The following is a 22,873-nucleotide window of genomic DNA, read 5'->3' as shown; positions in this document are numbered from 1 at the left end:
GCTGGCGCCGGAATGAGTGGGGCTGATCAGAGTGAGCGGAGGTCCTGAGTTCAAATTCCCAGTATGAACGTGATGGCTCACAAACATCAGTCAGCTATAATGTACTCTTATACGTTAAATAAATAAATAAATCTTTAAAAGCATTTTTTGAGACCATATCTTGCTGTATAGACCAAGGTAGGTCTTGAACTCATAGAGATGTGGTTGTTCTGTCTTCCACGTGCGGATGAGAGGCTGTACCCGTGGCATGATATACATTCACTCAGGACTTGGCCTACTCAAAGCTTCCTTTTGTCCCAACAGACACTCGTGTATGGGGGGGAAAGGGACCAGCTGGGCGGGGCTCCCAGGAGCAGTGAGCAGTGTCACCCAGGCGAGGGGACCAGCAGTCCCAAGAGCTCAGCGACAGGCTCAGCTTGAGGAGAAAGGCAGACTGTGGGACGCTGGGCGTGGTCAGGGCAACCCGCAGTTGGAGACAGAGGAGGTGCTGACTGGCGGTGTCGGATATATGAATGAGACTTTTCATTTGTTTCTTTGGCCCCTGTCGGATGTGTTTTGTATATACAAGACCTGGAGACAGGTCTTGTATATGCTACGCTAGCCTCAAACTTAGGTAGCTTACGATGGCCTTGAACTTTGGTGTTTTGTCAAAATCTTATAAAATTTTATTTATTTATTTATTTGTTTGCTTGTTTGTTTATTGTATGTGAGTACACTGTAGCTGTCTTCAGACACTCCACAAGAGGGCATCAGATCTCATAGCGAATGGTTGTGAGCCACCATGTGGTTGCTGGGATTTGAACTCAGGACCTCTGGAAGAGTAGTCCTTAACTGGCTCTTAACTGCTGAGCCATCTCTCCAGCCCCCTGTTAGCATTTATTTATTTGGTTTTATTGTTGTTTTGGTTTTTTGTATTTTTTTTTTAATGTATGAGTATTCTGTCTGCATGTACACCTGCATGCCAGGAAAGGGTGTCAATATCAAATCCCTTTATAAATGGTTGTGAGCTACCATCTGGTACTGGGAATCAAACTCCCAGATCTCTAGAAGAACACCCAGTGTTCTTTTAACTGCTAAGCCTCACCAGCCCAACCTTGACTTTTTAAAAAAATTTTTCATTTATTATTTTAATGTGTATGGGTGTTTTGTCTGTGTACAGTACTTGTCTGTGTACAGTACTTGTCTGTGTACTAAGTGTCTGGAGCTCATGGAGGCCAGAAGAGGGTGTCTGATCCCCTGGGACTGATGTTATAGATTGTTGTGATCTGCCACGGAGGTGCTGGGACTGGAAACACATAACCACTGAGCCATCTCTCCAGTCTAACATTGAACATTTTTTAAAAGATTTATGTATTATTATATGTAAGTACACTGTAGCTGTCGTAAGACACTCCAGAAGAGGGCATCGGATCTCATTACAGATGGTTGTGAGCCACCATGTGGCTGCTGGGATTCGAACTCAGGAACTTTGGAAGAGCAGTCAGTGCTCTTAACCACTGAGCCATCTCTCCAGCCCCACACTGAACATTTAAAAAAAATTATTAAAAAAAACCAACAACTTTTTTTATATCCGTGTGTCTGTGTGTCTGTCTATGTCTGTATCCATTTGCGCTTGCAGGAGAACGTTCTCTCCTCTCTATCATGTGAGGTCAAGGGTTGAACTCTGGCAGCAATCAGCTTTTTTCCACTAAGGCACCGCACCTTCTGGACCTTGACCTGCTGTTCCCTTGTCTCCCAAACGATGGGCCCCGGGCCTGTACGACTTCAGTGGCCACGGTGCTGGAGATCACACGTGGGCCTTCCCGCATGCTAGGCAACCGTGACGGCAACTGAGTTACATCTCCACTCCAGCCCCGTGCTGTTGTTCTGAGTCAGGGTCTTCCCCTCTAGCCTTGGCTGGCCTCAAACCTGTGGCCATCCTTGTCCCTGCGTGCTGGGATTACAGGGGTGAGCCACCATGTCTGGCTTCGCTCATGTGGATTTTATTGTCGACTTTTTAGTTTGGATTTGGTTTGGTTCTTTTTGCCTTTGTGAAATAATCTTACTCTTTAGCCCAAGCTAGACTTTGAACTTGGGACCCTGTCTGGGTCTCCTCAGTGCTAAAATTTTAGCTGTCACCACACCTGGCTTTGTTGAAGTTTTGTTATTGTTGTTTGTTCGTCTGTTCTGGTCTTTAGGGGTGTTATGTGTTTTGTGATTTCTTTTACCTTTGTAAGAAAGCGTTTTGCTGTGTAGCCCAGGCTAGCCCTGAACTCCTGGTCTTTTCTCAATCTCTTGAGTGCCGGGCTAGACCAAGGGTTCTAGGGGTGAGTATGATATAAGCAGTGGGTCTGAGGAAAGTGCTGTGTTCTCCTAAGAAACCTTGAGGAGAAGACATCAGACTTAGACTGAGATCCAACATGGTTGTAAGTCTTGTGGGGCAGTGTCAGGCTCAGATGAAGGACTTGGGACCCAAAGAGGACTGTGGGAGCGGGCCAGAGAGTTTCAGCATTTGAAGACAGCAGACATTGAGCTTTGTGGGAACTGTCCTCCTAAGAAAGGAGTAGAGGCCTGCCCATGCTCACCTGGTAAGCAAGCCTTAGCCAGGGAAAGCAACAGACTGTGACCCGCCCACCCTTGCCCTGCCTTTGCCTGGCATTGTCCATTTCCTAGGGTCACAGCTGACCACCCTCTGCATGGTCCTCTACCTTGTCTGCATGGCCAATTCCACACCCCAGGCTGCCTGCTGTTGGGGACAGGTGGGGGTTGCTCCTGGCATGTCTCGTACTCAGGATGCCTGGCCTGGTGCCGCCCCGCCCCTCCCCCCCTTCCCCCAGAGGCCGCATGCCCTCCTCACACAGCGCTCTCTTTCTCTCTCTCTGACTTCAGGAGACTGTCCCGAACCCCGACCCTGCGCTCCCTCCTGGTCCTGAGGAGGGAGGCCTGGACCTTGGGTACCCCTGGTCCTGCAGGGGGAGATGATTGACAGGATCGAGTACAATGTGGAGCACGCTGTGGACTACGTGGAGAGGGCTGTGTCAGACACCAAGAAGGCCGTCAAGTACCAGAGCAAGGCGCGCAGGGTCAGTGGCCAGCTCTGCTTAAGGCCCAGGGAGTCCCCCGACCGTGGGATCCCCTCCCCGCCTGCCTTGACCCGTTTTCAGAAGCTCCAACCATAGCCTTCACTTCTTCATCAGCAATCCATTCTAGGCCACCCCCATCGTAGTCCTGACCCTCCAGAATCCAGCTCTCATTTCACTGATTTTTGGTTGTTTTCTTTGTTTTGTTTTAATTTGTCCCATATTGAGGATCCATATTGGAGATGGAACCCAGGATCTAGCAAATGCTAGACAATAGCTCTACCACTGAGCCACGCCCCCAGCCCCTCCCTGGGAGATTCTAGGCAGGGGCTCTACCACTGAGCCACGCCCCAAGCCCCTCTGGAGGATTCTAGGCGGGGCTCTACCACTGAGCCACGCCCCCAGCTCCTCACTGGGGGATTCTAGGCAGGGGCTCTGCCACTGAGCCACGCCCCCAGCCCCTCCCTGGGGATTCTAGGCTAGCGCTCTACTATTCAACACCAGCACGAGCCCTCATTCTAGTTTCCTCCTCACTGTACCCCCACTGCTTTTCTGAGGCCTGCCTTTTGTGTCCCTGCAGAAGAAGATCATGATCATCATTTGCTGTGTGATTCTGGGCATCGTCATCGCCTCCACCATCGGGGGCATCTTTGGATAGAAACCACCCCTCGCACTGCTCCATTCTGGATGGGTCTCCCTGAGGAGGCCCCTGGCTGCTGCACCTAGCTGGGTTGCCCCTCCCCACTCCTGCCTTCTGGCTGGGAGTCCTTTACCCTCCCATCCAACACTGCCCCCTCTCTGCCATGAGACTCCCGTCCCCACCACCCTGCCCCAAGCCGTGTCGTGTGCATGATCTTGTGACAGTGTGTGTCTGTACAGGAGGCAGAGGGGAACAGGATTGGGAACAGCCAGAGGGGCTGCGTACAGGCCAATGCGGGCAAGACTCGGGCCCTGGCCAGGTCCGCCTTTCTTCAGGCCTGGGGTCTGCTCCTCCCTGGCACTCAGGCTCCTTTCTGGACCCCAACCTTGCCCTCACCTGCCCTGCCCTCTGGCCCCTCCAGCTCTCCTCACCATGCCAAGGCACCTGGAGGGTGGGGACCAGCTGGTCACATGGTGCTGCTTTTCAGGTTAGGGGTGGGGCTAGCTCAGCGCTGAGTCCTTGGTAGCTGTCCACTGGCAGGAGGCTCAGGGTGCCACGGCTGCTGGTGTGCTAGGAGCACCCAGTACCCCTTCTTTGGGCAAAACCTGACAATGTCTCTGGCCTCAGCTGCCCTTACCACAGCCCTGGGAGTCATGTTCCTGGGCTTTCCTAAGAGGCGTACCGTCTCCAGCCTTGCTTCGAGCTGCAGAGGTGGAGCAGGCCATAGTCTCTAACGGGCATGTTAAGTTGTGACCAGAGTTGCATGTTGGGGACAGTGGTTCCCATGCTCTGAAAAGCCAGGTGTCACTTTGGGCCTGCAGGCTCACCCTGTCCCCCAGTCTCCCATTGATGTGCCACGTGGTGTCAGGTGTACTGGATGCAGTATTCAGCAGCCAGCTGGGGAGGGGGCTCCCCACTTCCTTCCCCTGCCATCTTGGGGCTTCTCGGAGTCAAGACTGTACCCCCTGCCCCAGGACCCCTCTCTCGTCCACAGGCAAGGAGAATGCATGCGAGTGCATGCAGCGGGGCTGGGGCCGTGTCCATGTGCCCCCTTTCCCCCAGCTTTGCTCCTGCCCGGTGACTGTGACCACTGTCCGTGCTGCCTTCTCTCACGGCCACCCCCACCCCCTTTATCCCTTCACCAAAGGTCTTGGTACAACCAGCTGCCCATTTTGTGAGATTTTTATGTAGAATAAACATTTGTATCTGTAGCGAGCCTCTGTTTGGAATTTCTTTTCCACCTGCAGTGTAGGGGATGGGGAATCAACCACCGAGGTGCTGATGGGGAAGAGGCTCAGAGCTGGATCCTTCCTCAACACACAGGTCTCCATTTGCCTCTGGGTGGTCAGTGGATAACATCTGGGCTTTTGAGACAGGCCCAGAACCCCACATCCTTACCTAGAGGAAGCCAAAGCCTTTGCCTATCAAAGGCAAGGTTCCGGGTCTCTCTCGTCTATATGAATGTCTTACCAGCATGTATGCGTTTGCCTGGGGCTCTAAGAGGTCGGGAAAGTGGGTTGGATTCCCTGCAACTGGATTTATGGGAACCAATTCCAGTTTCTCTGCATAAACAACAAATGTTCTTACCCGCTGAGCCTTCTCTCCAGCTTACAGATCTTGTTTCTAAGTTTTGCTTGTTTTTAAGACAGGGTCTCACTAGGTAGCCCTGGCTGGCTGTTCTAGAACTTACCATATAGTCAGTCTAGGCTGGCTTCAAATTCAGAGATCCGCCCGCTCTGCTTCCCAGGTGCTGGGATTAAAAGGGAGCACCACCAAACCTGGCTGTCTATGAGTGCGTGTCTGTTGCGGGAGCACTGCTGTGGCAGCCAGAGGAGAGTGCTGAACCCCCTGGGCCTGGGGTAATTCGTATTATGCATGCCCAATGTGAGTTGTTGAAAACCAAAATCAGGTCCTCTGGAAGAGCAATAAATGATTGTAACCACTGAGCCATCTCTCCGGCCCCTTAAAGAAAAAAGTGCACATGTGCACCTGAGCATGTGCACACGCGTGGAGAGACCCAAGGACAACTTTGGTCCTCAGCTTTTCCCTTGTTCAAGGCAGACAGGATCTTCTGTTCCCTCGGCATAGCTGACCCAGGAGTTTCCGGAATTCTGCCTAACTCACATCTAGCAGTGCTACTGCATCCATCCCCACGTGGGTCCTGGGCCTCTGGATCCTCTATTGCTTGGCAGAAACTGTACCCAGTGACCCTAGTCTCCGACCTGGTCCCTGGGAGAGGCCCCTCAGGGGGCTAAGGCTGTGGCCCTTGCCCTCCCTCCCTGTTCAGTGCCTTCCTGCCATGCTAAGCCCAGCTGGAGTCTCTCCCTCTTAGGGCTCACAGAATATAGCTATCAGCTGTCCTCAGCGCCCCTCCCTCCCCTGCCATCTTGGATGGCTGTTGGATACCACATCCCAGAGCCTGACTCAGTATATACCTCAAACTGCCAAGCCCCCTTCCCCACCCTGGGTGATGAAGTGACACGCGAGATGAGGCCCGATTCAGGCGCCCACCTATGCCCTTCGCAAGTCGCAAGAATGCTTCTGTCCATTCCAGGCTGTAAATCCAGGTCCTGCCTGGCAGCCATGCAGTAGTCCCCAACAGAGGAACCTGAGACACAGGCTCATGCAGAGCCAGGGACACCAGTTACTTAAAAAGTAATTTAATGCATTTAGGACAAAATAAAACAATCTTAGAAAAAAAAATTTTTTTTTTGTATTTTTGGATTTGGTTTTCGAGACAGGGTTTCTCTGTGTAGCCCTGGCTGCCCTTGAACTCAGAAATCCTCCTGCCTCTGCTTTCCAGGGTGCTGGGATTATAGGCGTGCGCCACCACAGCCTGGCTTTTCGGTTTTTTAAAACAGGTTTTTGCTGTGTAATCCAGACTGGCCTGGAACTTTCCATCTTCTTGTCTCAGACTCCCAGGAGGGTGTTGGGATTAAAGGATCTGAGCTGCCAAATCCAGATCCCCAGAACTCTTTTAGTGAAAAAATATTTTCAGAGCTTTCCAACTTTTCTAAAATACTATGTTGCTAGGTGCTGAGGTAAACAGTTCAGTCCAGAAAATTCCTCAGAGGCAGGTCCTGGGTTGGAGAGCTCCCACTCTCTGAACAGAGTGGATGGCCAGGGCCGTCTGCAGGACTGGATGCAGGCGTGGGTGGCCAGGCTCTCCAATTGACTAGATGCAGCGCCCTCAGAAGCGGGGCTTGCGCTTGCGGCCGGTGTACTGGGTGTCAGGTCTGACCTCCCTGCAGACAGACAGACAGACAGGCTGGCCTCAGGAGAATGACGAGACCTGAGGCCTCTACAGCAGGTAACTTCTGGGGCCGCAGCACCCTCCCTGCCCACCTGCCCGCCCGCCATCCATCCCCAGTGGTACTCACTTGCCCTGGCGCCTGCGCCTCTCCTTTTTCTCTAGGACCCACTCGCGGCTCTTCTTCACCAGGTCCCTCCGTGCCTTCTTGTGTGGAGCTCTGGCCAGAGACAGAGGGAGGATGGCTAAGCTGTGCACAGGGGAGCCCCGAGGCTCCTTCTTCCTGCCTGTGATTTCCACTCTAGACTCCTCAGCAACAGAATCAAAACCCTGACTTAGCAGAGCTGTGGGGCGTGGTCCCTGCCCCTGCAAGGTGTCACTGGGTAGATGGCCTTGTGTCTGTGGAGTGACTCCAGGAAGGAGTGACTCAAAGCCTGGTCATGTCCACGGGAAGCCACGGTACCTGCCCAGCCTGGTGTTGCCACTTAACGTGCGCCTTGGGGCTCGGAATACAGAAGCCAGCGTCTACCCCACCCCCACCCCAGCCTGTCAGTGTCTGAGGCCGGAAAACAAGGCTGCCTGCTCATAGCAGCCCTGACGAGAATGCTCCTCACAGGCTGATCTCGGCCTCCAGCCCTGGCTGAGGAAGAACATGATCCCCACAGCTCAATGGACAAGAGGCCCAAGGAAGACAGGTGCCGCTCGCCCACCCACAGACGCACTCCCTGCTGCATCGGCTGCTAGGATGAAGTGTTCAAGTCTAGCCTGAAGGAGAGCTGCCGACTGCTTCAGTGCAGACCGAGGCCCCCGGGTGCTGGCAAGGGCCACGACCTGGCCTTACCAACCCCTCCCCAGCAGAGCAAAAGCATGGGTCCAAGAGCGCCTCAGTATCTGTGGCAGGGAAGGGGCTGTGTGCAGGAGGGAGCCATGGAAGGAAGTCCAGGTTGGACCAAAAGCCTTCCCTCCTCTGTGACCAGGTGAACAGCAGGAGTTAGTGAGGTCAGTTACAGCAGCAGTGACACCACCATGCGGGATGTGTAAGCATGGCTGTGAGGGAATCCGGGAGGCCCCTAGCCGCTGTGAAGACAGGGAGGGAAGAAAGGGAAGACGGATGGAAAAGCCCCAAAGGGCAGGGATGGGCTGGCAGCCTTCCCACTCACTGACCCTCAGATGCACGGAGGGCACTGGGTGCCCTGTGCTCCCTCTGCAAAGCGGGGTAGAGACACCTAGAAGAGTCCCAAAGCTCAATGGGGAATGAGCAGGGAAGGTAAGAAAGGACCCAGAGTGGGCAAGGGTCAGAGGTCAGAGGTTACTGCCAATGTGCAAGGGCCAATGAGCAAAGAGAACACCCTGTGGGCAGAGCGTGAGTGGGGACAAGACGGAGTCACTACCCAGGGAAGAGAAGGTCACTGAGATGGAAAGGAAAGGGGAAGTGACCATGGGTGCCAGGAATGGGGAGACCATGTGGAAAACTGTTTCTTTTCTTAGTAAAATGGAACGGGGCAGGTGAGAGGGCTCAGAAGGTTCTGGAGCTTGCTACACGAGCCTGGCCCCGACCCTCCCCCACTCATGGTCCCCCGCTCATTCCCCGTTGAGCTTTGGGACTCTTCTAGATGCTTCTTCTACTCAGCTTTGTGGAGGAGGCACAGGCACCCAATCCCCTCCACGGATCTTATGGGGGCCTGGTCCTTACACTACGGTGCTGCGACTGTGTCTAAGGTAAATGCGGAGAGTACTTCCCAGCCGCTGCCTGCCTGGCCCCCACACCTGGGCGCTTACCGCTCACTGGTGAAAGCGGACTCGGAGGCCTGGTCTGCATCCTGACTTTCGGTCAGCCCCTGCAGGAAACAAAGCTCTTAAGTCACCCTGAAGCTCACTGACCAACACAGAAACCTGTGCGTCCAGGCCTGTAAGCCCAACAGGCCCGAAAGACAGGCCACCCGGGTGGGAGTTCCCTCCCAGGACCTGCAGAAGTCTCAGATAGCCGGCTCTGTATGCAGGGGACTGGGGAACCCTAACCACAGCAGCCCTCCCAGCATGCTCTTGTGTCAGGAAGCCCCAGGCCCTTCCTTACCTTTGGCAGGGAAGTGGAAGGCCCAGAAAACAGACAGAGGTAGAACCTGAAATGAGAGGGCAGCAGGAAGCCTGGTTCACAAGGCCTAGCAGCAGGACAGAGTCCTTGTCCTAAATCGTCTGTGGCCCTGCCCACCTACCCAGCATTCCTCTGACTACTCCGTAGCCTGAAAGGACCCAAGTCCTTGTCCTACATCGTCTGTGGCCCTGCCCACCTACCCAGCATTCCTCTGACTACTCCATAGCCTGAAAGGGCCCAATGCTGTGGAGAGAGCTCTTGGTCCTGGCACTTGCTGTGTCTGTCATACACATGAAGTCAGAAGTCAGCCTCGGCTGTCATTCCCAAGTCACTGTCCACCTCCTTTGTCAGGATGTCTCACTACCCGAGAGCTCACTAAGTAGACTAGGCTGGCCCAGCAGCGGTTCTCCGGAGATCTGCCTATCTTCATTTCCCAGGATTACCAGCAAGCACCACCCCTGGCTTTTTAACACGAGTGCTGGAAACAGGCCCTCAGGCCCGCCTGCTCACAAAGCAGGAGCGTCAGCCACTGAGCCGTCGCCCAGCCCGGAACTTACTTCTTCGCTTTGGCACTGTTGGGGAAGTCCACCACCACGCCGCCAGTGAAGCCTGCCCTCGTGGCCTGGACTGTGATCAGCTCCAGCTGAGGAGAGGGGTCAGGAATGGACAATGGGACAGCAGGGTCAAGAAAGCGACGAAAGCTGGAGATGTCCTCAGCTCTCACTGGTCAGACTCTAAAGCACTGTCTAGCTAGACCTTTCTCATCCCCGAGGCCTAGAGTACCATCAAGGCAGAATTCAGGATGTAGCCAGTCTCAGCAGCCCCACCCTGAGGACTATCAGAACAAAGCAGTTTTGGTTACTCCTGAGGTCTGGCCCAGGGACCCCTCTCCCGGCCCTCAGGAAATGACTGAGGCGGACTAGAGCGCCTTGGTTCTGCTACTACAGAATTCCTCACTTCCGTCACACAGGGCGGAGCCGCTGAGACCCTCTTACCTGCCCCTATCTACCTGCTGGGTCATGGAAATGGGTAGCATCAGCATCCCCTTAACTCTCTCTTCTCTCTCCGGGATACAGATGGAGGCCAGGTCCCAATGCACCCTAAACCAACCCCAGGTTCCCCACCATCTCACCTGTCAACAGAAAACAACACTCCAGCCTCCCCTAGAGATACACCCCCTCTCGGGAAGCCACCTGGGGTCACAGTGCTATCACAAGGGTGCTCATGCCCTTATGGTGCCCAGTGCCAAGGCAGCTGAGTGGAGAAAACTGCTCTATGTTCTACACGCTCCCCTCCCTGCAGCCCTACCTACTGCTCACCTGCTCCGAGTTCTCGGGGTACAGCTGCAGGACAGCTCGGGCCCCGCGGACCTGCAGAAAACAGAAATGTCACAACCACATAAGCATTCTGTGGAATCGTGACCACAGCGCCCCCATCATGGGCAAGGCACCATCCTTACAGCTCAGAATACCACTACCACCAAGACTCCTAAACTTCCAGACTGCATACTGGCAAAGCAGACGTTTAACTTACAGCTGCGGGAAGAAAAATTGGGGCCAGGGGGTGCACGTCTGGAACCTAAGCCTTCTGGTGGCAGAGGTAGGAGGATCACCATGTGCTCAAGTCCAGCCCTGTCTACACAGTTTAAGTCCCTGTCCCAAAAGAAAAGGGACAATAAACACAACTAACCCTGTAAGTACTGGGATTGCAGGTGTTTGCCAGGGGCTGAAGAGATGGCTCAGTGGTTAAGAGCACCTGCTGCCCTTCTGGGGGACCCAGGATCCATTCCCAGCACCCATGTGACAGCTCACGACCATCTGTAATCCCAGATCCAGAAGACCTGCTAAGGGCCTCTGCAGACACCGAGCATGAATATGGTGCACAGATATACATGCAGACAAAACATTCACGCATGTAATATAATAAGAGAAAATAAGAACAAAAGAAAAAAAGAAAAGAAGGTAAAAGGTATATGCCACAATGCCTGGCATGATTTTTTGTTTCAAGAGACAGGTGTGTAGCCCTGACTGTCCTGGCATTCACTCTGTTGACCAGGCTGACCTTGAACTCAGAGATCTGCCTGCCTGTGCCTCCAGAGTGCAGATAGTAAGGGTGTATGCCACCACCCAGCTAAGAAATATTTGTTTTCAAAACAAAGAAAAAGTTAGAGAAGGGCTGGAGAGGTGGCTCAATGGTTAAGTGCACTGACTGCGCTTCCAGAGGTTCTGAGTTCAATTCCCAGCAACCACACGGTGGCTCACAACCCTCTGTGATGGGGATCTGATGCCCTCTTCTGGTGTGTCTCAAGACAGTGTCCTCATACATAAAATAAATAAATAAATCTTAAAAAAAATAAATAATAAAAAGAGGCGGTATGGGAGGAACTTGTAAAGGACGGGCCTCTGCCAGGTGACCATGTGTGCCACATGTGTCTCCTCGCTTGACTCAGTGGCTCAGAGGCTGGCCATGCTGGGCCTGGGCTTGATCACAAAGTCAGCCTTTTGCACATGGGCTGCTTGTCTTTTGCATTTTTGAGACCTCTCTGGTTGACTTTGAACTTCCGATGTATCGAAGGCTGGCCTTGAACAGCAGACTGTCCCGCCTCTGCCTCCGAGTGCTAGGATCCCACGTCTACACCACAACACGTAGCTGAGCCTCCACAGGTTGTGTGCTACCTTCCTAGAAGCTTTATCATAGAACCTTTCAACTTCATCCTACAACTTACCAAACAGGAAGGATGACAGACAGACAGACAGACATGCATGCCGAGGTGAGCTTATACTCACCAGGGAAGAGTACAGAGAAGAAAAGAAGCAGTAGAGGCGCCTGGCAGGGACGTCCGACTTCTTGTTTGCATTGCAGAGCCACTGCACAGCAGAGATGCTGAAAAGGAAGAGATCCCGTAAGCGGGAGTGATGCTTCCCCAGAGGCCTCCTGAGGCCTCTGCCATCACCCACCTAATCTGCTGCCGAGGCTCCCATCCTGCAGAGGCCAGGCCACTCTTGACCACTTCTTTACAACAGGACCACTTGGGGAAGAAGTTCCTTCCTTCAGCCATTCCAGGAAAACATTTTCTACCCCTTCATTCTCTCACACCAAAGGACAAACGGACAGCACTCAGGCCCGGCCTTGGCTGCCGCTTTCCACCTGCTGTAAACCATGCTATCTCAAGCCCTCTGCAGTTCCATCCTCTGCTTCAGGCCCACCCCTCTTCACACCCAGCCACAGTGCCATCCTACTAGCCTGGCCTGGGCGAGGCCTTCAGCTTGATCTCCAACGCCACAAATCCAAACCAACGCATCAGCCAGGGGGTATACACATTTAATTCCAGCACTTGGGAGGCAGAGGCAAGTCGATCCCTGTGAGTCTACATAGGGAGTCTGGGCCAGATAAGTCTACATAGTGAGATGCTGTCTTTAAAAACAAAACAGTATCTATCCCCCACCACCACCACCACACACTCCCACATACAACACACACCCATACACAATACACACCCACACACAAATGCTTCATATTTCTTTAATATTACTGTTTTAACTTTGAGCCAGGATCTTATGCAGCCTAGCCTCCAATTCATGTGCCAGATGATCTTGAACTGCTAATCCTCCTGCCTCCACCTCCCAAGTGCAGGGACTACAACCATGTGCAGCAACATTTCATATTTCCAACATTAATTTCAATACTCCAGAGCTGGTTTTTAACACTCAGGGGCTAGAGAGACAATCAGTGATTAGGTTTCTGCTGCTCTTCCAAGACACAGGTTCAGTTCTCATCACACACACAGTGGTTCACAACCATCTCCAGTTCCAGGGGACTGGCCACTGACCTTGAGCAACCACAGGGACTAGGCACGCATGTGGTACACACCCATGCACACAGGCCAACACGTGCATGAAATAAAAATAAATGAATCTTGCCAATGAGAGCTTGACTGAAACTAAGGGTAGTGTCTGAGGACCAACTCCTGAGGGAGCTCTCTTGACTACAATTGTCTGTACCCCCCCCACACACACACAACTATATTTTAACTGTCTTTGTCCTTACAAATGTAAACATCTTAGAACATGTCCATTTGTTGAATTACATTATTCACCGTGCCTGCATCCTGGCTGAAGCACGGACCGCACACAGTAACTTTCCAGGACCTTCTTCTCTCCGCCATGTGCTCTCTGGATATCAAACGCACGTTTGCCAGGTTTGCTAACAAGCCCCAGTGGCCACTGAGCCAGATCCCCAGAACACATACGTTTTTAAATGTGATGCAGTGACTGCTATATAGCCCAGTTTAGAAAACGCTGATCTCTGAAACTAAAAGTACCAGGTAAAGACTGTCACCTGATGCAGCCATCAAAAGAACCGGGTCTGAAAGGGACGCCCTGGCCCATGTCCCCTAGCAGCAGGTCTCCCTCTGTGTCTCGGTCCAAGGCGGCATCTACATCGGAGGAAAACAAAGTATGGGTACAGCTGACGCAGACAGGTGTGGTGGGCAGGCCTGTGCTCTCAGTAACAGGGAGGCTGAGGCAGGTGTATCCCAAGTTGGAGACTAGCCTGGGCTATATAGCAAGACCTTATCTCAAGCAAAAATCCAATTCAGCTGCTCCACACAAAACGGGTTAGTGACCTTGGTTCAAGGCAGGGCACACACTTACCCAGCATGGCAGGGCTGATGTCAATGCCCACCCAGTAGTGTCCCTCTTCTGAGATATAATCTCCACTCAGTCCAGAACCGCAGCTGGAAGAACGATCCACTGAGACTCACGCTGTTGAACCGCAGAAACCCTCCACCCTGACCCAGACACTGGACCTGGGCCCAGGACCTCACCCGATGTCTAACAGATAAGAGGGCTGACCCTCCGGCAAACACAGGAGCTCCAGTGCTCGCTCAGTCATCTTGGTCTGGATGTCAATCATCCGTGAGCTAGGAAGTAGAGAAATATAGGAAAACATAGGAGTGATTAAGGAATTCCAGGTCATATTTCTGCTAGACCAAAGAATCAGGAAAATAAAGAAGCAATGATGAGCTACAGCAGGTACCTTGTGTGTGTGTGTGTGTGTGTGTGTGTGTGTGTGCAGCACTGGAGGTCAGAGGCCAAGCTGCTCAATTTGGTTCTCTTCTTCCCACATGAATTCCTAGGGATTGAACTCATGTCATAAAGCTTGGGAATACCTCCTGAGCTGTCTGGCCAGCCAGTGCTCAACATTTTAAACTACAATTCTAACTCGATATCAACAAACTCAAAGGCAGTTATTAGAAGTAGTCCCGTGGCGGGTGTGGATGCTCCGCAAAATTTCTGTACTCAAGCAGCTGAGGTAAGACTAAGAACTGAAGGCCAACCTGGGCAAGACCCTGCCTCCAAACAACACCAGTAAAGTAGTCCTAAAGGTCCATCTGACAAAGGCGCATGTCATTTTATTGTGCACGTTTTATTAAAATGTGTTTGTATATATGTATATATGATAATATGTATATATATTTTTTTCATATATACAGTGCCTTGGTGTTTTGCATGCCTGTATGTCTGTGTGAGGATGTCAGATCTTGGTTGTGAGCTGCCATCTGGGAGCTGGGAACTGAACCCGGGTCCTCTGGAAGAACATTCAGTGTTCCTAACCACTGATCCACCTCTCCAGTAAAGCTGACAGAAACAGAACCAATCACTCAGCAAATGAGCAGTCAGTGACAACCTACAACTCCACCGGGCCTTCACACTTTATTCCTTAGGAATATGTTCTCTTCACTGGGCGGTGGTGGCACACGCCTTTAATCCCAGCACTTGGGAGGCAGAGGCAAGTGGATTTCTGAGTTCGAGGCCAGCCTGGTCTACAGAGTGAGTTCCAGGACAGCCAGGGCTATACAGAGAAACCCTGTCTCGGAAAACCAAATACATACATACATACATACATACATAAGGAATGTGTTCTCTCAGAATCACCATCCATACTTACTTTCACACACAAGGATCAACAATGGACAACAACTGTTAGGCATGTGGCTCAGTGGTAGAGCAGTTGCCCAACATACAAGAGGCCCTAGGTTTAATCCCCAGGGAGGCAGAGGCAGGCATAGCTCTGTGAGTTCAAGACCAGCCAGGGAGGTGGGGGAAGAGACAGTAAATCTGAGAACAGTAGAGTATAGTAGTACATGGCTATAATCCCAGTATGCAGAAGGCAGAAGCAGAAGGGTGTGGCCAGCTGGATATGATAATGTGACTGTATCTCAAAAAAAAAATAGGGAAAATAAACTATAATCAATTAACTTAACTCTTTATATTTATATTAGAGAATGACTTTTAGGCCAATATACTCAAAATGTTATTTCAATATGTAATCAGTATAAAGTTGTGAGATGTGGGGGGTATTCATTTCTTCACATTAGGCCATCCAGACTTACAGAATTTAATAGCTAGCTACTGACTGCCATATTGAACAAAATGGTCACACCTGGCCTTTCCAAAAACCAAGGTAAACAATCGCACAAAATAGTGCTTCAAAGAGCCATACGTGCTGGACCAGGCCTGCAATCTTACCACTTGTAAGGTGGAGACAAGAGGGTCCGGAATTCTGTCACCTCCACTACATAGCAAGTTCAAAAACACCCTAGGCCATATGAGACCGTGTTTCAAACAAACAAAACCAAATAAACTGCCACGTAGAGGATTCAGACATTATTTATGTCCATGGTTGTCATGACAACTCGGTGCGACCGTGCAATTAATACTTAAATCGTGCAATTAATCCTTAAATAAGGACCGCAAGAAACCCACAATAAGTATGTCCTCCCTCTTATAGTACTGATTCCTTCTGGGGCTGCAGCCTAATGGTAGAGTGCTTTTCAGAATCCTCCACTGAATGGCTAGGGGTGTGCCTCAAAGGTAAAACTTCTATTTAAAAACCCCCAAGCAAGAGGCAGGAGGTGTTGCTCAGTGACAGACCACTTATACAATATGACAGTGCCCTATTCGTATCTTTTAACTGTGGCTTACTTTACCACATATTTAAAACATATTGTTAAACGACCTAGTGTAAACTGGAGAGGAATATACCACCCACACTAGTACCGAGGTAGCAAGATCTTTCCAGGATCTCAGTGGCTTAAAGTTCACTCTTTGCCTGTGGCAGAACTAAATTCACACACACACACACACACACACACACACACACTCCGAAATTGTACAAGCTTTCCAAGCAACGCCCATAATCGGGGCGACTTGTCAATCTCGACCCCCCCGCCCACCCCACCCCCGTGATGCCGCTCAGCAGCCTAGCAATCCTCACTTGCGAACGTATTTCCGGGCTTCATTCTGGTCGTAGAACTGTTGAGAAGAGAAAAACACATGGGGTTTGAAGGGAAGAATCCAAAAGCAGTCATTCTAGAAAAACGCCAAGACCCGGCGGGGCTCTCACCAGCTCTGGCGGTCCACTGTGTTCGGGTCTCCGGCTACGAGATGCCATCACGCAGGGTATGGTAACACGCTGGGACCGGCGAGACTGGCGCGATGTTTTGACGTCACCAAGCTGCGACCGCTTCAGGCAAAACTTTCCCCGCCTTTCCTTTTATTTGATTGGCTATAAAGCGGGAACGCCACTCACGATTCGAGGTTTCCATTGGCTGCCTCGGCGCCGCCACAACATGGCGGCCGCGCGCTGCCTAGGGTGGCCCCTGTCACCGCTATGGAGATTGTGGCAGGTCCGGGGATTGCCTCAAAGTTCGGCCACAGGCTTATGCTCGCGAGTGAGGACTTATTCCCGCACCGCCCTCTATGAGCTGCTGGGCGTCCCCTCCACGGCCACGCAGGCACAGATCAAAGCGGCGTACTACCGGCAGAGCTTCCTCTACCATCCGGATCGCAATCCCGGGAGCACCGAGGCCGCCGAGCGCTTCACGCGCATCTCCGAAGCTTATCTAGTCTTGGGCAGTACCATCCTCCGTCGCAAGTATGACCGAGGTTTGCTCAGTGACCAGGACCTGCGTGGACCTGGTGTCAAGCCCTCTAAGACGCCCGTGGCTGATCCCACTCCTCCCCGCCCTCCTCCCTCCACTCCTCGAGCTCACAGTGGCTTTCGGGCTTCTCCCGGCGGCAGTCGCACTATGTTCGACTTTGACGCCTTCTACCAGGCGCACTACGGAGAACAGCTAGAGAGAGAGCGGCGTCTTCGCGCCCGGAGGGAAGCCCTTCGCAAAAAACAGGAGGACAAGACCAACAAGGGATCCCGCTGGAACGATACCCGGGATGCCACCTTCTTTGTCGTCCTTTTCGTTATCTTCGTCTTTGTTGGGTTTCGTATTTAATCGGAGAAAAGGAGGGAAAGGGATCCAGCCGAAGAAACCTGCCTTTCTAGACCTTTGAACTATTGGTCTATGTTTGAATTGACTTCCTCTAGTGGTGTTCTCTTGACCTTCCTGACACCCTCCAGCCTGGCCAGTGATCAACACATCCTTCTCCTTTGTTCCAGAAAAAGGCACTTTTCAGTGGCCAAGAACGAGGCCCCAGGATAAAGATTCCTATGAACACCAGAAATTTATGTGCTTTCCAGAATGCCCTGGGTGCCTGCCTGTTCATTTCTCGAAGTTACCTTCCAGATGCCAACTCCCAGGACACTTGCTGCAGGTTTTATCCGGAAGCCCTGAGCAAGATTTGCCCTGTCCCATGCCACATGCCTGTATAATAGGTGGTGCTTCCCCTGTAACCTCTGAACCGTGCAATACGACTGGTTGTCCGATGCCAAAAAGGTTTAATTCTTGGGGACTTGAGTGAAATTTGTTTCCGTGTTACCCCAACCCTCAGGTGAGACTTGATCAACAATCCAGCAGACTCTGGGGTCGTAGCTCAGTGAGTGGATCTTGGCAGCCAAAGGCACTGGGTTTAGGCCCCGGCTTTGATTTCTTCACATCACCCTTCCCCTGCTAAGAAAAAAGTCAAAAAATTGCCAGTTTTTCTCCTTAGGTCTGTGCCACAGCATTTCTGTTATGTAGGAGCCAGAAAAAACAAAGGCTTTCGGGTGAGGAATACAGTCCTGTGTGCATGTTTATCTCGGGAGTGCTCTGGGTGCTGTGTGAGCCTGACAGCAGGAGATGATTTGCCCTCCCAAGTTCTGTCCCCATTTCTCATTCTCTGCTCCACAGTGGTGGCATAGGGTGGTGTTATTGGCGCCAACTTCATCTTGGGAACAGCATGCCTGTCCTTGGTCTTTCTTTCACTAGCCACTTGCTATTGCAAAGTGTGCAGCCTGTTAACTGTGACAAGATTTGCCGGTTGAGTTTCTGAGTGTGGTCCTCGCATCTGCAGTGCTGATCACAAGGGCCACAAGTAAACTCCCTCGAAGGAGGCGGTTTGACTGTTTAAGTAATTTGGGCCTAGAAGAAGCAGGAGGCTCACTGGTCAAGGTATAGATGAAGGGTAGGCCTGTAATCCAGAGAGGCTGAGGCTGGGGGTTGTGACGATCACATAGCAAGACCAGTCTTTGAAAGGATACAAAATGACATGCAGGGTCCCTGTGCAAAGCCAAGAGACTACAGATCCACTACAGTGGAGCTCAGGCTGTGGCTCAGTTGATAGAACACATGCGTCAGATACATAAATCTCTGGATTCCACCCCCAGCACCACATAAACCAGGCTTCATGGCCCTGTGATCTTGGCACATTTTGGGAAACAATAGCGACTTTGTATCACAGACTGGCCTAGAACTTTCTATCCCCTGCTTCAGGCTCCTGAGTCCTAGGGCCTCAGGCACGGGCCACAGACTCATAGGGATATAGGAGGCTTTCAGGAAGTGGTTCCCTTGGGAATGTTGTGTGTTTCCCATCTCCCAAGACTTTACAGGGTTTTCTGTCCTGGCAAGAGTAAACGTGGCAGTGGACATTAGTCCTGCCTTCTAGGGCTCTTCCCCAACCCCTGGAAGTGGGGGGAGGGCTGGAGAGATGAGTGCAGGCACAGAGGAAGGCCCAGCCGGGAAGATAAGAGACAAGGGTGCAGGGGGCTGGAGAGATGGCTCAGCGGTTAAGAGCACTGATTGCTCTTCCAAAGGTCCTGAGTTCAAATCCCAGCAACCATATGGTGGCTCACATCCATCTGTAGTGGAGTCTGATGCCCTCTACTGGTATGTCTGAAAACAGTTACAGTGTACTTAGATATAACAATAAATGAATAAATCTTTAAAAAAAAGAGAGAGAGAGAGAGACAAGGGTGCTGGGATCTGGCGCTCTCTTCTGGCCAGACCTCTAAAATGGTATATGGGTAAACTGAGTAAAATACCGACCACGGTGTTGATACAACCAGATCTCATCCTCACTCCTCCCACATCCTGGAATGTCAGCCACACAGTGCATCTCAGGCCTCTGTCGTGGTTCCAGTATGACTCCAGACAGGACATGACAGCGTCTGTATAACCCCAGCACGTGGCAGGCTGAGGCAGGAAGGTCTCCTGCTTAAGGCTGTCTCAAGAACGGTAGAGCTTGGGCATGGTGCTCCGCACTTGTAATCCCAGCCCTGGGAAGGCAGAAACAGGAGGATCCTCCACAGGTTGGCGGAGCAGCCGGGTCTCCATGGTGAGTCTCAGGCCACATAGGGCTACACAGCGAGGCCCTGTTTCAAACAGAGAAAAGGGGACCTATGAAGTGGCTCAGCGGGTTAAGGAGTTTGTCAGGTCCCCAAGCCTAACAACCTGAGATCTCTATGCCTGGGACCTACATGATAGAAGGGGAGAACTTACCCCTGAAGCGTCGCTCTAACCTCCATATAAGTAGGGCGTGTCTACCCATGTGCATCCTCAGGCCTCACACAAGACAAGATAAATAAACATAAATGATGTACATGAATGTAGAAAAAAAAAGAGTCCTGCTTGACTCAGGAGAGTCCCCACAGCATCACGAGAACAGCCACCAACCCTCACTTGGGAAACGAGAGGTCCTGTGTCTTGAACCTATGTGTCTCCTGGAAGGTCACCAGACCCCGTGAAGAGAGGAAAGGAACAGCTGGCAAGTCATAGAGCTCCCTCAGCCATTGCCTTGAGTGGGTGAGGGTGGAGAGAATGGGAGTGCTGCTCAGTGGGTGGCGTGCTTACAGAGCCTTGGGTTCCAACTGCAGCACTGCACACCCTGAGCGTGGTGGCGCAGACCTGTAATCACAGCACTCAGCAAAGGCAAGAGGGCCCAAAGTTCAGGGTCATCCCAAGACACAGAGTTTAAGGCGAGCCTAGGCTACGTAAGACTCAGTCTCTAAATAAATTAATTAAAATGGGTGAATTCCAGATTTGGACAGGTCTCTGTAGAGCCTCCCTGTGATGAGGTCACGCTTACATCTGCCTGAGGATGACATCATAGGAAGCACGTGCCTCAGCAGGGCCCCATGCAGATCCAACTTACAGCTTAGGTAGTATGCTCTGAGCCTGAGTTGAGGAGGAGTGGCCCTCTGCTAAAACCACAGGTTTGTTTTCGTTTAATTAATTTATTTATTATATATAAGTACACTGTAGCTGTCTTCAGACACACTGGAAGAGGGCATCAGATCTCATTATAGATGGTTGTGAGCCACCATGTGGTTGCTGGGATTTGAACTCAGGACTTCTGGAAGGGCAGTCAGTGCTCTTAACTGCTGAGCCATCTCTACAGGCCCCCCCTTTTTAAGATTTATTTATTTATGTATATGAAAACACTGTAGCTGTACTGATGGTTGTGAACCATCATGTGGATGCTGGGAATTTCAATTCAGGACTTCCCCGCTCGCTCTGGTCTAATGATTTACGTATTATTATATCTAAGTACACTGTAGTTGTCTTCAGACACACCAGAAGAGAGTGTCAGATCTCATTACAAATGGTTGTGCGCCACCATGTGGTTTCTGGGATTTGAACTCGGAACCTTTGGAAGAGCAGTGAGTGCTCTTAACTGCTGGGCCATCTCTCCAGCCCAAAACCAGTTTTAACTGGGATGGAGTATGCATGAAGCCCTGGGTCCCATCTCTATCACGGCAGTAGAAATGGCAGCTCCGGTGCACCATTTACACAGTACACAGGAACTGGAGGTAGAAGGACGGAAGGTCAGCGTCTTCTCTGGATGCAGTTGAACACGCCTTTAATGCCAGGCCTCAGGAAGCCGAGGCAGGTGGATCTCTGTGAATCTGAGGCCAGCCTGGTCTACACACTGAGTTCCAGGACAGCCAGAGCTGCACAGCAAGACCCTGCCGCAAACCATAACAACAGAGTTTGGGACTTGGACGGTGGTCCTGTAGTTAAGAGAATGGACTGCTCTTATGGAGGACTCGCATTCAGATCCTAGCACTCATCAAGTGGTTCACAATGGCCTGTGACTCGAGCTCCAAGGGATTCGACACCCTCTTCTGGTCTCTGTGGCATTACACTCAGACACACACACACACACACACACACACACACACACACACACACTTATAAAAACAAAAAAGGATGGCCAGGGGCTGGTGGCACACACCTTTAATCCTAGCACTAGAGAGGCAGAGAAAGGTGGATCTCTGAGTTTGAGGCCAGCCTGGTCTACAAAGCAAGGTCTAAGACAGCCTGGGCTACATAGAAAAATCTAGTCTCAAAAAAAAAAAAAAAAAACAAAAAAACAAAAAAAGAGGGGACTGGAGAGATGGCTCAGCGGTGAAGAGCACTGACTGCTCTTCTAGAGGCCCTGAGTTCAATTCCCAGCAACCACATGGTGGCTCACAACCATCTATAATGAGATTTGGCACCCTCTTCTATGCAGGCATATATACGGAAAAAACATTATGTACATAGTAAATAAATCTTTAAAAAAAACCAAACAAAGAAAAGATGAAGCCTTTGAGTCAGCTCAGGCTACACATGAGACAGTATCTCAAAACAACCTCATAAAGAAAAGAAAAACAGAAAGAAAAGAAAGAATTACCCATAGAAACGGCCTACTTTGTATTATGTCATCACTGTGCCGACCCTGCAGGGATGTGAACGTGGTGTGATGACTCACGCCTGAGCCAATGAGGTGGCCCCACAGGTAAAGATGCATGCCGCAAGCCTGACAGCCTGAGCTGAGCCCGATCCCTAGGACCCACGGAGAAAGAACCAGCTCCTCTGACCTCTGGCCTCTGACCTCCACTCGTGTGCATACACCCACACCCACACGAATAAAACTTTTTAAAGAACCCTTATTATATAAAGAAAAAACGAGTATACATCTTAACATATATTTTTTTTTGCAGCAGGGTCTCTCTGTAGCTTTGGCTGTGGTAGAACTAGCTCTGTAGATCAGGCTGACCTCGAACTCTTACAGATCCATGTGCCTCTGACTGCTGACTGCTGGGATAAAAGCTGGGCCACCACTACCCAGATTTAAATCTTAACTTTTTTTCACTGCTGGGGATTGAACCCAAGACTTGCACATACTAGGCAAGTGCTCTACCTACATAGCCACATTCTCAACCCATCCCTGGGGGATTCTAGGCAGGGGCTCCACCACTGAGCCACGCCCCAACCCCCTAATTGGGGGATTTCTGGGCAATGTCTATCCCTACTTTGTAGTTACATAGAGTCCCAGGTCCTGAGTGTAAGTCACTTTAGTTAGGAGTCCTGGGTTAGTTTGTTATCATTGGGGGGGCGGGGCAGATACTAGTGTGTATCTGTACTCTATGTAGCCCAGGCTGGCCTTTAGTTGTCTCTAATCCTTAGAGATTCACTGAGGCTCTTTAAAGATCTCTGACAATGGCAAGGGCGTAGCCAAGCGCAGAAGCCCGTGGTATAGTCACACCAACCTTCCAAGGGTGAAACCGAAGCATAAAGTGAGACAAACCCACAGTTAGATCTGACGTTGGAAACTGTCTATTTTTCTGTTCCT

The 22,873-nt window shown here is 51.3% G+C and overlaps 3 protein-coding genes and 1 non-coding gene across 5 annotated transcripts in view; 2 read left to right on the top strand and 2 right to left on the bottom strand.

Moving 5' to 3' along the window:
- Positions 1–4,910, top strand: part of Stx1a (syntaxin 1A) — a 27,544-nt gene extending 22,634 nt beyond the window's left edge. The window contains exons 9-10 of one of the 2 annotated variants that reach the window (XR_007975013.1): positions 2,869–3,062; positions 3,640–4,910. Coding sequence is in view for 1 of the 2 variants with exons in the window: in XM_052168139.1 (XP_052024099.1) it covers positions 2,952–3,062; positions 3,640–3,717 (189 nt within the window). In the remaining variant the exon portion in view is untranslated. The remainder of the gene's footprint in view (positions 1–2,868; positions 3,063–3,639) is intronic. The other variant, XM_052168139.1, reaches the window with a different exon arrangement.
- Positions 4,911–6,343: 1,433 nt separating this feature from the next.
- Bud23 (BUD23 rRNA methyltransferase and ribosome maturation factor) lies at positions 6,344–16,565 on the bottom strand. The gene is made up of 12 exons (XM_052168094.1): positions 16,449–16,565; positions 16,320–16,357; positions 13,867–13,962; positions 13,694–13,776; positions 13,380–13,476; positions 11,828–11,924; positions 10,361–10,411; positions 9,599–9,684; positions 9,024–9,069; positions 8,729–8,787; positions 7,080–7,169; positions 6,344–6,944 (listed from the first exon to the last, which is right to left on the bottom strand). The coding sequence occupies exons 1-12, from the start codon at positions 16,494–16,496 to the stop codon at positions 6,890–6,892; spliced, it is 846 nt and encodes a 281-aa protein (XP_052024054.1). The 5' UTR covers positions 16,497–16,565; the 3' UTR covers positions 6,344–6,889.
- On the bottom strand, positions 7,500–7,632 carry LOC127673418 (small Cajal body-specific RNA 20). The gene has a single exon (XR_007975157.1). It is a non-coding gene; the product is annotated as a small Cajal body-specific RNA 20 (non-coding RNA).
- Positions 16,566–16,647: 82 nt separating the features above from the next.
- Positions 16,648–17,988, top strand: Dnajc30 (DnaJ heat shock protein family (Hsp40) member C30). Its single transcript, XM_052168095.1, has one exon. It carries the CDS (start codon positions 16,675–16,677, stop codon positions 17,332–17,334), a length of 660 nt encoding a protein of 219 aa, XP_052024055.1. The 5' UTR covers positions 16,648–16,674; the 3' UTR covers positions 17,335–17,988.
- The last annotated feature ends 4,885 nt before the right edge of the window (positions 17,989–22,873 follow it).

Source organism: Apodemus sylvaticus, chromosome 22, assembly GCF_947179515.1.
Source record: "Apodemus sylvaticus chromosome 22, mApoSyl1.1, whole genome shotgun sequence".
Classification (NCBI taxonomy): domain Eukaryota; kingdom Metazoa; phylum Chordata; class Mammalia; order Rodentia; family Muridae; genus Apodemus; species Apodemus sylvaticus.
The sequence above is the reverse complement of the archived record's forward strand: the minus strand, read 5'-3'. Positions and strand labels throughout refer to the sequence as shown.

Bases quoted from the DNA above. Each gene is read 5' to 3' on its own strand.
- Dnajc30 (XM_052168095.1), top strand. From the start codon at position 16,675: ATGGCGGCCGCGCGCTGCCTAGGGTGGCCCCTGTCACCGCTATGGAGA.
- Bud23 (XM_052168094.1), bottom strand. From the start codon at position 16,496: ATGGCATCTCGTAGCCGGAGACCCGAACACAGTGGACCGCCAGAGCTG. The intron at 13,777-13,866 runs GTGAGGTCCTGG...TCGTTCTTCCAG, and splicing joins TCTTATCTGTTAGACATCGG to CTGCGGTTCTGGACTGAGTG. The intron at 13,477-13,693 runs GTAAGTGTGTGC...CCTCCGATGTAG, and splicing joins CATCAGCCCTGCCATGCTGG to ATGCCGCCTTGGACCGAGAC.